The following is a 14,242-nucleotide window of genomic DNA, read 5'->3' as shown; positions in this document are numbered from 1 at the left end:
TCTATAACTCTTGTTTTCCCTTTCCCCTGACTCTCAGTCTGAAGAAGAGCCTCGACCCGAAACGTCACCAATTCTTTTTCTCCAGAGATGCTGTCTGACCCGCTGAGTTACTCCAGCTTTTTGTGTCTATCTTTGGTTTAAACCAGCATCTGCAGTTCCTTCCTACACATAGACATCAATCATATGTGATTAAAAATCAGTGATGCTCAATGAATTTTATTAGGAGATGTGTGAATACAGGGGAGGTCATACAATTGAAGCAGATTACATTGATAGAAGGGAGCAAAAGTCATGGATTAATTTTTTTAAATTTGCTTAACTAGGAGCAAACATAAGTCAAAGAGCACAGGAGTCATGGGTGAACAATAGCAGAATGCGGCTTGACATTAAGACTTCTACTTTCTTACTTAACGAACAAGGACAAAATGCTTACACCCCTTGAATTCAATTGCACCCCTTGAATCAGTCTGATATATCTCACCTGAATGAATACAAACCACTGTATAAGGCAAATTCATAGGTATCTGGGTTTTTCATCTATTTGATGGTCCAAATAAAGAGAACATTTCAATTAGCATTCACCAGTGAGTAGCAGCAGAAATAACTTTATAAACTAAATGTTATAAGCTAAGGCTTGATGGCTTTATTAAATTCCAGTCCTGAGTACCCACGTTCAGAATTATTCTTTGCAGACGTGACTTCTGGCCACAATAAGACACAACAGAAGAGATTCACAGCATTGAAAAGACTTGACATTTAGAAATCAGGAGCCGCCAAAGAGTTTTACAGCTGATAAAAGTACTTTTGAGATTTACTCACATATGAAATATGGAGAAAGGAGAACTACTCTCTAATCTTGCTTAAATCTTGCTAAAGTACCCTCAGTGAAATAATATTAGTGATATATTAAAGACACCTGTGCAAATAGTTGCTGTTGCGATTACCCACATTTTCTGAAAATTGATTTCTTCTCCATCAACTCCCTTCTATCCATCTTCATCTTTTATAAAGTTTTCCTCTTTTGATATTACATACCTTTCCTTGTCTTGAACGATTCTTCCCATGGAGCGTCTACTGATTCTGCTTCCTCTCCCACTTCTTCCTGTTTTTAACCCGCATACCTTATATTAATTTATCTATGACATTGCTCACCATCTTAATCTTTCTTATGCATCTTTTGTATGCCTTTGCCAAAAAACTTCGTTAACTTCTCATCAAAATCTTGGTCTCTTTCTGTGCATATCTTACATTTTCTTTTACAGTTTTTTTTGCTTTAATCTTAATGAACCCAAACCTTTCAGTTTATCTTATGCTTATATTGCCATGGAGGAAGCCATTTATCCCATTGGATCCACACCAGGTCCTGGGAATAGTCCCATTTTGCCCCTCATTTCCTTCTCCTCTTGCAAATTGTTCTCTCTCATGTCCAGCAATTCCTCTTTTATAATTTTGCTGTTTATCTACTCTAGGTGGCCAATTAATACACCAGCAAAGCTGGAGAAATCCAATGATCATGAGAATAAGCAAACTCTTCACTGATAGTACTCAAGGTCATGAACAAATCCAGGTTCTCGGTACTCAGACAGTAATACTGACTGCTGGGCCAATGCAACTGGCCACTCAATGAATGAATGAATGAATGAATGAATGAATGAATGCAATAGATCAGAATTAGAAGAGGATGTGAGAAGGTAAACATGGTAGAAAGATACTGTAGGGGTGGGTGAAATGAGAACACATTTTTAATTGAAGGTGAAATGTTAGATTAGGAAATTAGAGTGAATTTCACTGCAGGAAATGTATGGAAAATATGGATTAAAGCAATAGATGAATTCAATAGATTATGCACCCATTCAAAAATGGATTAGAGGCTATAGAAGCATTGGAATTGTCAAGCATGGATCTGAAGGAGATGCATTTGATGTTTCCAACAGCAGTGTGGATGCTCATTAGGTTGGTGGTAAATGGGCTTGTGAATATGTCATGTGCAATTTTAAAGCTGAGCTCAAGATCAAATGGAATAATAATGCTGGACATTGTCAGCGTTACTCTGAGCTGTTGGGAAAATTCTATTGCTCATCATCTCATCTATTTCCACCCTTTTCTTCACACATCCTTTCTCCCTAACATTGTTTTAGACTTTCCTGTGTCCTCACTGAATGTTTCGTCTTCCCCTTCCCTTCCCATGCTACCACACTTCCCCTATCCCTTTTACGATTATCCTCACCACGCCACCATGTCTCCTCTCCACAGGACTTTTTCATGCTACAGCTTCTATACTTATATTCCACTCTGCCACCATTTGGTTTAGTCGCCTCCTCTGATGCCCCTCCCCTCTCTCTGCCACCTTACACATCCCTTTATTCCACCTGCACATTGTAACCATGTCTCCTCCGAAATACCCTATCTCTAAAGTTACCGATGTATTTTCGGTTTGGTTGTTCCTGTTGATATGTAATTGTTTACCTCTTCCTCGTCACCATTTCCTTTCTATCTCTCCGCGCTATAGTTCCTTCCTTATCCATCTCCCCTCCCCTTTGTCCACACCCCTTTAACACTTAGTATAAAGGAATATTTCCCGCGCAGGCTGCCGTAAAGTTTTCAGAATGACTGTCATGTATCAGGTGATTGCGGCGCTCCTTGTGCCTATCGTGGCCTCATCTTCTTCTGTGAGTACCACTCCGTAAGGACATACCGTGATGTACTCTTCTTAAAACCGCAATAACAAACGATGATAGACACAAAAAGCTGGAGTAACTCAGCGGGACGGGCAGCATCTCTGGAGAGAAGGAATGGGTGACGTTTCGGGTCGAGACCCTTCTTCGAACTGGTTTTACGTTTCCGACCGCTTTTTAGTCTACACATTAATTCTCATCTCCTCCCCTGCTCCCTTCGCTCCTCAGTCATCCTTCTGTTCTCTCTTCGCGTCTCCGCTTCTTCCCTCCCCTCCCATCAATCCCCTCTCCCATTTACCAACTGTTTGCTTTCGTTCACGTTCCCTGCCTTGAGCGGGGGAAAGCCGCATCAAAGATGTTGTGTGGAATGAAAAGATCCCATTCCCGAGCCACCAAGACATCACGGATGGGGCTTGGGAAGATGCGATGGATGTCGTACCACGGGAGACATGATAAACAGTGCGATCGGATTGTCGCTCCAGACAGTGTGTCTGACCCAGAATCGGCCCCACACCTGTAACGGGGGTGGGGGGGTCTTCCACATTTTAAAAAATGCACCTCGACAGCAGAATTTGTAAAGAACATTTGTCAGAACGGAAAGGTATTGTACCTCGTCATGAGTGTCATTTGGTGAACATAGAGATTTACCTCTCATGACTGCACCAACCGGGTATTTGGTGCATTCAAGGGCATTTATGAAAGTTCAGTTTCCCATTTTCTAAACAGCGGTCAGAGGGAGACTCCTTCCTTCTGCTTGTTAAGACGTGAGGCTAGAAATTGGCCGCCTTTTCTGTCAGGAAATTGCACACAAGAGTGGATTCCCGCGGGCTCGGTCACACCAGCGACCATTTCGATGTATCGAGGAATGGGGCCGAGCGCCATTGCGGGTGGTGTTCCCTCAGCACCGCTAACCCCTGCCCGGCGCCAGCGGCTTCATCACCCGCACGGCCGCCGATTCCCACCAGCAACCTGAGCGGGAGAATGAAGATGCGTCCGTAAACTCCTTGATTCGGCACACAAAGAAACAGGATCGACCGTGCAGCAGATTGGCAGAATAATGGACTCATTGATATGTCAAAAGAAGTAGAAGCAGGAATAGGCCATTCAACCCCTCGAACCTTCTCTACCTTTCATCAGGCTGACCTGATTAGGGGCCATTTTCCTGAGTTATCACTTCTATTCCCTTAATGTCCATAAATTCACGAGTCTCTTTTTAAAATTAACTTGTTGACTGAACATTCACAGCTCTCTGGGGTGGAGAATTTTAAAGATTTGGCATCCTCTAAAGGTGGCGAGATCAAGGTTTACCTCACAACCTGACCCAAGGTCATTTTCAATGAAGGTTTGTTCTTTCAATGATTAGACCAGTGCTTCTTAAACTGGTGAATGGTTCACCCAAGGATGAATAAAATTATTTTGGGGGTGAATGAAACTAGAGGGGTGAATGAAGAGTGAATGGCTTAATTTATTCAGATATTCATATATATATATTTTTATACTTAAAAAAGGCATTGCCATTATAGTGGTTAGTAAACTCATTGGTTTTAATGGCAGTGGAGCTGGAAATTTGACATGTTTTTTCTCTCTACCAATGGTTTTCTAATTTCAAAGTAGCAGGATATTTCCCAAATTTACTGTAATATAACCTTTTAGGGAAGACCAGACGAGCTAGTGGGATCATAAATTTATAAATGCAACACTGGAGCTACTTTTCTGCTAGAACTAGAATTCTATATATATTTATTGTACTTCAATCTACCAGCACTTATTTGCGTCAAGCAACATGAATTCTAGCTATATTAAGGAGATTTGAGCCCCATTTTTAGGCAATCTAAAGTTAGATTGTGCTATTTTCGTGTAGTGATATTGTGCATTTTCTATTCTAGCGACTTCAGTATTTTGTGAGTTTGATTTGCAGATTAAGACACTATATCTTTGTTGAAGTACCCAAACAAACCAGCACTAGAGGAAGAGTGTGCAGGAGGAAGTAGTTCATTTCTGAAAGAAAGTGAAAAAAACAGGACTCAAGAGGAGGTATGTTCAGGAGACAAGTCACTTGTGAAGGGTGACAAGGAAACTGAGAATACCAAACTTAAAAATGCAGTTACGTATGTTACAGATGATGACTTCGGTAATGATGCAGGCAAGGAAAAACTTAATCTCAAGAAAAAATACCAGGGCTAAAGTACCCTCTCCTCAAAACTCAAAAGAAAGTGGAACGAAGAATATATCAAGTATGGCTTTTTCCTTCCCCAAGATGAACTAACAAGCCCTACTCCCTCAACTCAGTGCATGTTTTGCAGTGTAAAATATAGCAACCAGTGCCTGGCTCCTTCAAAATGACAGACTCATTTAAGAACAAAGCATAGAAATCATCGAAACAAGTCCAAACGGTTTTTCAAAAACACTCATATTTGTGGAAGCAGCAGAATTTCTTCCAGTCGATGGTAAAGAATGACACTGCGACTAAAAAACTCTTCTTCTTGCCTCTCTTCAAATAGCACATGTGCTCATGAAAGAAAACAAGCCATACAGAGAGGCTGAGACAGTTGTCAAACCGTGTTTGAAAATCGTTGCCAATCTACTACATGGTAGAAAGCAGGCAGTGGATAAAGTAGTGCAAATTCCATTGTCCAATGACACAATGAAACTTCGATCTACTATGATTGCTGAAGATCTGAAGCATCAGCTGATGGCGAAACTGTTGGAAACTCCATTTTTCACTACGGACATTAAAACGATGCACAACTCATTGTGTATTGTCGTTTCCCGGATCAAAGCTTGGGAACAATTGTCGAGCATTATCTCTTTTGCTTGCCAGTCGGAGAGCAAACTACAGGAAAATTTATTTTCTCCAAGCTTGATGAATTCATGGAAAATGAAAATTTATCTTGGAGCAAATGTGTTGCTGTGACTACAGACGGTGCTGCAGCAATGATGGGTGCATATGGGGATATAAATCCCATAATTGCACCTTTTTACATTGTTGTTTACATCGGGAAGCACTGGCTGCCAAGAAACTGAACACTTGTTGCAATGACCAGAAAAATGAGCTGGAAGAATTGTTGCAAGATGTGGTGAAAATTGTCAATGCTATTCGTCCACAAGCAAAAAAATGTTGTCTGTTTTCAGAGTTATGCAAAGATATGTCTGCAGATCACACAATTCTCCTCCTGCATTCTGAGGTTCAATGGTTGTCACGTGGAAGAGTCCTAGAAAAAGTATTGTTCCTAAAGAATGAACTGTTGGTATTTTTTACTGAGCAAGGTGACACGAAAGCAATGTATTTCAACAATGATTTTTGGCTGGCCAAATTGTATAACATGACTTCTATTTTTGAACATTTGAATCGGCTCAACTCGTCACTTCAAGGTAAAGGAGGTGACATCTTCGATGTCCTTTGGAAAATAGAAGCCATGAAAATGAAGATCACCATGTGGCATATTAACATTCGTAAAGGCAGTTTCTCCAATTTCCCACATTTGGAAAGCTTCCTCAAAGTGTGAGTGGGAAGAAAAGCAACCTGTCTGAACAAGGATTTTCGACCTTGGTAGAATTGAAATCCAAAAAACGCAATTCACTTCTGTATGTTTATTCGGTAATGCGGGTTGCTTTGGAGAAGGAAATTGAACCTCGGTCTGAGAAGCTTGTCACAGGAGTACAGGAACATCCTAGTCATTGATGATAAGTGTAGAAGTATACTGCTTGTCATTTATTTGTGGTAAACATACACAATAAGAAAATATTATTTCTAAGAATCTAATTCTAAGTTCTAAGACAGTTGTTTACTAACTTTACTTTATGTAAACTAGAAACATCCTAATAATTTTTCAGTTCTTAATTTTTTTGTCACTCCTAGTTGGGAGGATGGGAGGACGCCAGATATTCAGAACTGAGCAACAATGTTGTGATGATGTTTTGAGCATGCATGTCACATATACATGTCAGTACACATGCACAACTTTTAAAATATATCTGGATTTGGAAGAGCCAGCTTCTGGAGAGAAGTATACCAAATATGGCAAGTTGATATTTGGTAGTATTGTGAGCTTTCATCGGGGAGAGTTATAGAAAGTTATAATAGTTGGATATTAATATATTAAATCATATACTCCATAGTTTTTTGAGATAGTTTTCCAAGACAAGATTACTTTTCCAAGTAATCAAAGCCCGAAAGGATAGGATGGGGTTAAGACGTAATTCAGTGTTTACATGGGGGTAGAAGACACACTCTAATCTAGGTGAACGATAAAAAACACTCAAGGATTTAATGACTTGCTGTTGGTCATTCTTTCAAGGTGAATGTTGAAGTTGGTTCATGTTTGTCAACCTGAGGGGGGATTGAGGTTGAGTATCGTGCCCATTTCCTCCAAAGTCCAGCTAATTCCCAAGGATATCAAGGGAGAATTTAGTTTACAAATATTTAAAATGTTCCATTTGTTAGCAATACAATGGTATTGTTTCATTAAATTGTTCCTAAAGAATGGGTGGTTAGTCCAAGGGAATTGATAATGATCTTTAATAGAATAGAATAGAATAGAATAGAATAGAATAGAATAGAATAGACTAGCCTTTATTAAATCTTTAGTTTATGAATTTGCCCCTGTGGTTTTCATGAGTGTTGGGAAGAAATTAGTTTCTGGATGATAATATCACTTTTGGGGTGTACTGCCATACAGTGGGAAGAAATCAAAGTGCAATATTAAGGGACTAGATATTGTGTTTTACAGGAGACAGAACACCAAAAGCAGCGTTTTCATGGAGTGCAGAAGAACGGGAATCAATGTGTCTGCACAGTGCATTTTGCTGAATGGGAGTTTCCAATTGAAAGATTTAAAGAGCTGCAAGATCTGGCACAGAACTGTTCTGGCTCACTGAAAGAAAGATTATCCGAGGTGAGCAAGTAACATGTACATTTTTACATACTCCAACTTTATTTTGGAAGTGGTTACCATTCGTTGAATCTTGCCAACTATCTATATAATATAAAATCGCATCTTGTGCGTATATATATTGTATTTTAGTACATGCCCGAAATACAGCCAAAACTGTACACGATAGCGCAACAATTTAGCACCACCTTACTCACCATTGTCGTGCAGTTCAAATGGTTGTTATATTTTAAAAGTTTTTCACTTTTCAAACTTTAAAAATCATCTTTTTAAACTTTAATAAATCCCTTTTCCACCTGCCCGTCAGCCGTATTCGGCGTCACAATGGGAATCCAATGGGTCCGCGTGTTCAACATCACAATGGGAACTCAACAGCTCCGTGCCTGCTCAGTTGGGGCCTGTTGATCCAATACTTACATGTTCATCTTGCATCACAATGGTAAGATGGCCGCCGGTTTCGCGCATGCGCAGTTGGGGGAAGGTTGCCCTTCCTCCCATGGTGCAGTGCGGACCTTCCTCCCGTGGTGCAGTGCGGTGTCAGAGAGAAGGCAAAAGAACAGATTCATAACCTTTTTCGATCCCTTGAGCTTATGACTGCAGATTTCCTCCACAGAGGTTCAGGCCGCAGAAGCTCTGAGCACAGCCATTGTCTTTACGTTGACATTCTGTACGTAGTGTCATTTTGTGGCAGTCATGTGCCCAGGTATACATTGGTTGTACACAGAAAGTAGATCAGGATAATGGTCCAGGTAGTCACTCCAGTTTCACATTGGAAGTCAGGTGTCACTGTCATGGTGGATTCCACAGGAATGGTGCATGGAGATTCAGGGACAGGAAACCCTTTCAACTGTTTCTTTGAGTTGATGTGCAGTATTTTCAAACTACCAGTGAAGCAACGCACGCATCCTCTGTCATTCTGGTGAAGCCATATTAAGTCATAAGGTTGTTCAGCACAGAAAAGCACCATTTGGCCCATTGAAAGAATGCTGACCATAAAGCATCCTTTTACACTAATCCCATCATATTCTCCCTAAGTTCTCATCAACTCCTTCCAGATTCTACCATTCACCTACATACCAGGGGTAATTCACCGCAGCCAGTATCAATGTACTAACCTGCATGTCTTTGGTATGCAGGAGGAAACCAGAGCACCTGGAGGAAATCCATGCAGTGACAGGAAGAATGGGCAAAGTTCACAAATATAGCGCCAGAGGTCAGGATCGCACCTGGTCACCGGGGCAGCTGCACTGCTAACTCCGTTGGGCTCATTCTATCTGCTCACACACCCAGACAGTGAGAAACACAGACCTTTCGCCCATTTACCAGGAAAACAAGACTCGGGAATAAAGATCTCCTCACCCAGTCAGAAAGACACCAAATCCAGTCATCTGGGATGTGCTATTCAAATTGCAAGGTTCATTCGCCCAGATCCAGGAAAATCAATAAAACTGCAGATGATGGAAATCTGAAACAAAAATGGGAAATGTAGGAAACACTCAACAGGCCAGGCAGCATCAAGGGAAAAAGAGATACAATTAACATTTCAAGTAAAAGATAGTTCATCAGAATGGAACAAAACATAAGCACCATTACACAATCATCCAATATGCAAGATGCAAACACAAACAACTGAAAATTCGAATCAGGCCTATGGCTTAAAATACACAGCAAGAACTTGCTAGGTAGGGATGAGGTAAAATAGGTGGTTTTGTGTCTCCTTTGATTACATGGAGGAAATGCGAGAATGGGAGTACAGGTAGTTGGTTTAGATGAAAAAGTAATCCAGGGAGTTGGAAAGATTATTTGGTGTCGCTGTTTTTGTTTAAATGTGGGTCAGAGCTCACTCACAATGAAATTCCAGGAGCAGAGGAAAGAGCTCTATGAGGCACTGGGAAGAGGGCAATGGGGCACCAACTTAAAGTAACCCTAGGACAGGGCAACGATGTTCCATGTCAGTGAGACCCAAAAGGAGGGCCAGGAGGCTCTGGAAGCATGAGGAATAAAGGCCTCCTTTCAATGGTGTCTGACTGGCTTTTTGGGTGGCTCATCAATCATTAGATAGATATACTAAGTGTATCTGACGTAACGCTCTATTTATCATTCGATTGGTTTTATAATTTTCATTTTCTTTCTATTGATTGTCAACTTACTTAACCTCTTCAGCTTTAGATAGTTCCTCTGTCCCTCTCTTCCCCTCCCCCTTCCCAGTTCTCCCTCTATCTTCCTGTCTCCACCTATATCCTTCCTTTGTCCCGCCCCCCTGACATCAGTCTGAAGAAGGGTCTCGACCTGAAACGCCACCCATTCCTTCTCTCCTGAGATGCTGCCTGACCTGCTGAGTTACTCCAGCATTTTGTGAATAAATAACCTCTTCAGTTACGTCTAAACCAAACGGTTGAACCCTGGCATATTATCTAAATGAACTCTGCCTCACAGAACATTTTATTCTTTCTGAGACACTTCCTTGCATTTTGAGATTTCCGATATGAGACTTGCCAATGACAAGAGGCATTGTATTTTCAATCCATCTCTCTTCACATGCCTTCCCAAAAACCTGACAACTGGGATTTTCCTTGTGCGTTCTGCTACTTTCTTTAACCTGTGCTGTCAATTTCAAGATAACAGCGATTGAATCCAAGATCCAAATGTTCCTTGAAGAAATGCAGAATGAGACTGCTCGACTTAAACAGTTTGAGGCAATGCAGAAGCAGAAGCTGTACCATCCTCTTAACTTCTGGCCGCTTCGTTGGGACCTGAAACGACTCCAGTCAGAGATTGCAAAGGTGCAGAATGTTCCCTTACCAAATACGAAGGCACTTCAAACAATCTCCTCTGAGGTGAGATTAATTAGATTTATTTATATATTTGAAATTGCCACATTTTCTGCCTGTGATCAATGCAAGGTGCTGTTTAGATGCAAGAAGTGAGGAGAAACAAGAGACTGGAGATTTAGTTTTTAGTTTTAGAGATACAGCACAGAAACAGGCCCTTCGGCCCACCAAGTCGGTGCCGATCCCCGCACACTAACACGATCTTTCACCCACTAGCAACAATTTACAATTTTATCAAGCCAATTAGCCTACAAACCTGTATGTCTTTGGAGTGTGGGAGGAAACCAGTGCTCCTGGACATAACCCACGTAGGTCTTGGGGAGAATGTACAAACTCCATACAGAATGCCTGGTCAGGATCGAATCAGTATTTAAGTATCAGGGTGTGTTCCAGACCACACTTTGTTCATTCAACTATTCACACTTTGAACACCTCGCATTTCATTGGTAAGCCTGGGACATCAGATGAACCGTTACCTCTAATTAAAAAAACACCAGGCTTTTCTTCAATCCATGAAACAAAATGGTGAACTATCAGCTTTCCTAATAAACAGAGCAGTTAATATCCCTAATAATAGAGCATGCTTATTGTCATAAATAATAAAGCATCTGAAAATAATAATTCCAATAGTCAAATAATAAACAAGCTGCTTATTATCCCAAACGCCTTACACATCATCTCTAATCACAAATAAAATGTCAATTAACCCCAAGAAAATATGAACAACTTATTATTCCTAATAATAAACAGGCAGACAACATCCAGTACATTCCACATAATAGGACATGCACTTCATTAATAATAAATGCTGTTTATTGCACTCATTAATAAAACAGACAATTCGCTATCCAGAATAATTAACAGCCCATCCATCATCACTAATAATGAATTACCTGCTCATTATGAATAAACTGGCAATTAACCCAAGGAATAAGGTGACTGTTTACTACTTCTAAATATGGCATTAATAATAACTCTATTCACCATCCCTCATGTAATCATACAATTCATTAACCCTAATAATAATTTGTTCATCACACTAAAATCGGCTTGGGCAAGTTGGGCTGAAGCGTCTGTTTCCACACTGTATGATTATCACGTATAAATAGTTCATTCATTAATACTAATAATAAATGGACAGGTTAATAACTCTGATAATAAGCATTTTAACACACTAAGTAGAACTACTCATAACTCCTAATAATAAATTAACAATACATTATGAACAGTGAGTCCATTAACAGTAAGTCCATTACTAGTATGCAAACTGCCTTTTACCCTTTATAATGAATGCAGTCTAATTGATGTAATTTTTGATCTAGCTGAACAATTCCTATGTCAGTGTGCTAACCTTGCAGCAGTATGACAAACATAACTTACTGAACATGAAAGACCGCTTGAAGAAAATAAAGAACCGACTGGAGAGCTTTTCTGTCTATGGCAATGTGAAGATTGGTGAGATTACATTTATCACATTCACTTACTAACACACCCAAGGTGATTTATTTCTGAACCAGGTAATCTGGAATGCATAGAGCTGCTAGCACATGATTAATTCAGCTGCTCTGTGCTGTGTGCATGTATGCACACATTACATATATGTCATACATTTACATATGCGGCAACAGAAATAGATGGTACTGAATCTAATAAAATGAAACAGACCACGAGTTGCTGCTGATGGGAAGGGGAAGGAACCACTTGTGAATGATAAGGGAGATGATGTGGGTTTGAATCTGGGGAAATACTATGATTGCAAGGTAAGTCTAATGACTGCAAGTAAGTCTAATTAAAAGGGCATAGGCAGTGATTAATAAGAATGATGTAAAGGATATTTAGGTTAAGGAAATCGATGGGTTTAATTGGAATGATAGACATATGGTGAAATTAGTAGGTCAAGAAGATGGGCTTATTTTCTTTGTTAAGTGATTAAAGAAAACATTTTCCAAATAATTTTGAAAAAATGAAGTATGAATAATTATCTTTCTTACAGGAAATTGTTCCGGAGGAATGTTACGTAACGTCACTAAGCCTTTAATAGCACAACTCAACCCCTATGGTTCGTCATACGCTTACGGAGCCTGGGGCATGGATTCAATGCCCGGAAGCCCGGAATTATACTGGGTTGTGGCACTAATGTCTTCTAATATCTATGGAAGTTCAATACGAACTTACTCTTCTTACAAAACCTTTCTCATGTCAAACGATCACGTAGATTTTATAGTGACAGCATCGTACACCACACCCAATGCGATCCAGGGCCCTGGTGCTGTGCTTTATAATGGTTCTTTGTATTATAACTGTTATAAGTCTGGAGAAATGTGCAAATTTAATTTAAACACAAAGGATATAATTCATGTGAACCTACCCAATGCTGGTCATTCAAACAAATTCCCTTACTGTTACTATGATTGTTATGATTACACAGATATAGATTTCTCAGTGGACGAAAATGGAATCTGGGTTATTTATGCCACTGAAGAGAATTACGGTAATATTGTACTGAGTAAAATAAACAGCAATAATTTGGCTGTATTACAGACCTGGAAAACGAAGCTCTTCAAGAAAGCAACAACCAATGCCTTTATGGTTTGTGGGGTACTTTATGCCACGCGATTTGTTAGCATAAATGAGGAGGAGATATTTTATATATTTGACACCGTCACTAATCAAGAAGCTAAAAATCTCAATATCCGCCTTATCAAATTCTCTCCAAATGTGGCAAGCCTTCATTACAACCCAGTCGATAGGAAGCTCTATCTTTTTAATGGTGGCTACATGTTATCCTATGGTATCTTGTTTTCCTAAGAAATGCAGGCTAATAATTTTTTACAGCATATTTACTAAAACAATGATTTTATGCAATTAAAATATATTTAGTTGAACTTCACGTAACAATCTAAGAATGCCCAAGGTCAAATGAAAGTTCAAATAATGGTTTGTTAAAGTCCAAGAGCCAGAACCTTGTGGAAAAAAGCATTTAAAACTTTATGTTAAAAACATAAATTGTTGTCACTACTCAGCATGTCAAGCAGCATCTCTAGAGAGAAAATTTGGTGCAATGAAACAGATAATGCAATATTCCTTTACTTTCAAACTCAAGTGTTAAAAGTACTCAGATATATTTTAAACTGGAGTCTCTGCAGTGGGAATGAATCCATGATGTTCAGTGGTAAGAACACTACTCTTCAGCTTTAATTTAACACATTGGATATGCAGGAGACCATGGACTGGATATTAGGGAGAAACGATTTGAATAGCTGACAGTGGGGCAGGCAAAAGCAAGGAAGAAGCATAATAACATAGTTTTACAGCATGTTCCCTTTGGCCTCAGTTTGTCAAATATCTGTATAAAATAAAGAATATAGTAGTTTGGCCAATGGATTTGCACACAAGATGTGATTTGATGTTATGTCAGCAATGTGAAGCACCACATAATTCAGAAAATTTCAAACTGCAGCATGTACCAAAAAATGAGTGACTATCTTTCGCATCTGTATCTAGAACAATGCCTTTTGAAGCTTACATGCATGTACAGATGTTAATGAGGTGGTTCACATGGTGCATCAGAATGATCCGCACTGTTTCATGTGAATTGGGCTGTGGATCTTTGAATAACTTGTTTTTTAATGCCTAAATAAAATCTTTTGTTAAATCCAATTGTATCTGCCAAATTAATTTAAGTAAAATAGAGATCCAACCTTAAAGTAAATGCAAATAATGAGAAAGAATGAAGGAGATTCACAATGTCAAAACACAAAGTGCTGGAGGAACTCAGTGTGTCAGGCAGCATCTATGGAGGGAATGGACAGGCGATGTTTTGGGTCAGAATCCTTGATTCACA

At 39.6% G+C, this 14,242-nt stretch overlaps 1 protein-coding gene across 3 annotated transcripts; it reads left to right on the top strand.

The window, feature by feature from the left end:
* The first annotated feature begins 2,547 nt into the window (after positions 1–2,547).
* Positions 2,548–14,030, top strand: LOC144594808 (olfactomedin-4-like). Of its 3 annotated transcripts, none has more exons than XM_078401681.1 (5): positions 2,548–2,669; positions 7,406–7,570; positions 10,186–10,404; positions 11,721–11,853; positions 12,392–14,030. In XM_078401681.1, the coding sequence occupies exons 1-5, from the start codon at positions 2,607–2,609 to the stop codon at positions 13,204–13,206; spliced, it is 1,395 nt and encodes a 464-aa protein (XP_078257807.1). In that variant the 5' UTR covers positions 2,548–2,606; the 3' UTR covers positions 13,207–14,030. The 3 variants fall into 3 exon arrangements, with proteins under 3 accessions (XP_078257807.1, XP_078257810.1, XP_078257809.1); XM_078401684.1 differs by lacking the exon at positions 2,548–2,669 and adding an exon at positions 4,678–4,709 and having other exon boundaries at positions 8,704–10,404; XM_078401683.1 differs by lacking the exons at positions 2,548–2,669; positions 7,406–7,570 and adding an exon at positions 7,841–8,006.
* Positions 14,031–14,242: the final 212 nt, after the last annotated feature.

Source organism: Rhinoraja longicauda, chromosome 6 (assembly GCF_053455715.1).
Source record: "Rhinoraja longicauda isolate Sanriku21f chromosome 6, sRhiLon1.1, whole genome shotgun sequence".
Lineage (NCBI taxonomy): Eukaryota > Metazoa > Chordata > Chondrichthyes > Rajiformes > Arhynchobatidae > Rhinoraja > Rhinoraja longicauda.
The sequence above is the reverse complement of the archived record's forward strand: the minus strand, read 5'-3'. Positions and strand labels throughout refer to the sequence as shown.

What these genes read in the sequence shown, in the direction of transcription:
- LOC144594808 (XM_078401681.1), top strand. Translation starts at nt 2,607, where the DNA reads ATGACTGTCATGTATCAGGTGATTGCGGCGCTCCTTGTGCCTATCGTG. An exon ending in TCGTGGCCTCATCTTCTTCT is followed by an intron (nt 2,670 to 7,405) that starts GTGAGTACCACT and finishes TGTGTTTTACAG; the next exon opens with GAGACAGAACACCAAAAGCA. An exon ending in TTCAAACAATCTCCTCTGAG is followed by an intron (nt 10,405 to 11,720) that starts GTGAGATTAATT and finishes TTTTTGATCTAG; the next exon opens with CTGAACAATTCCTATGTCAG.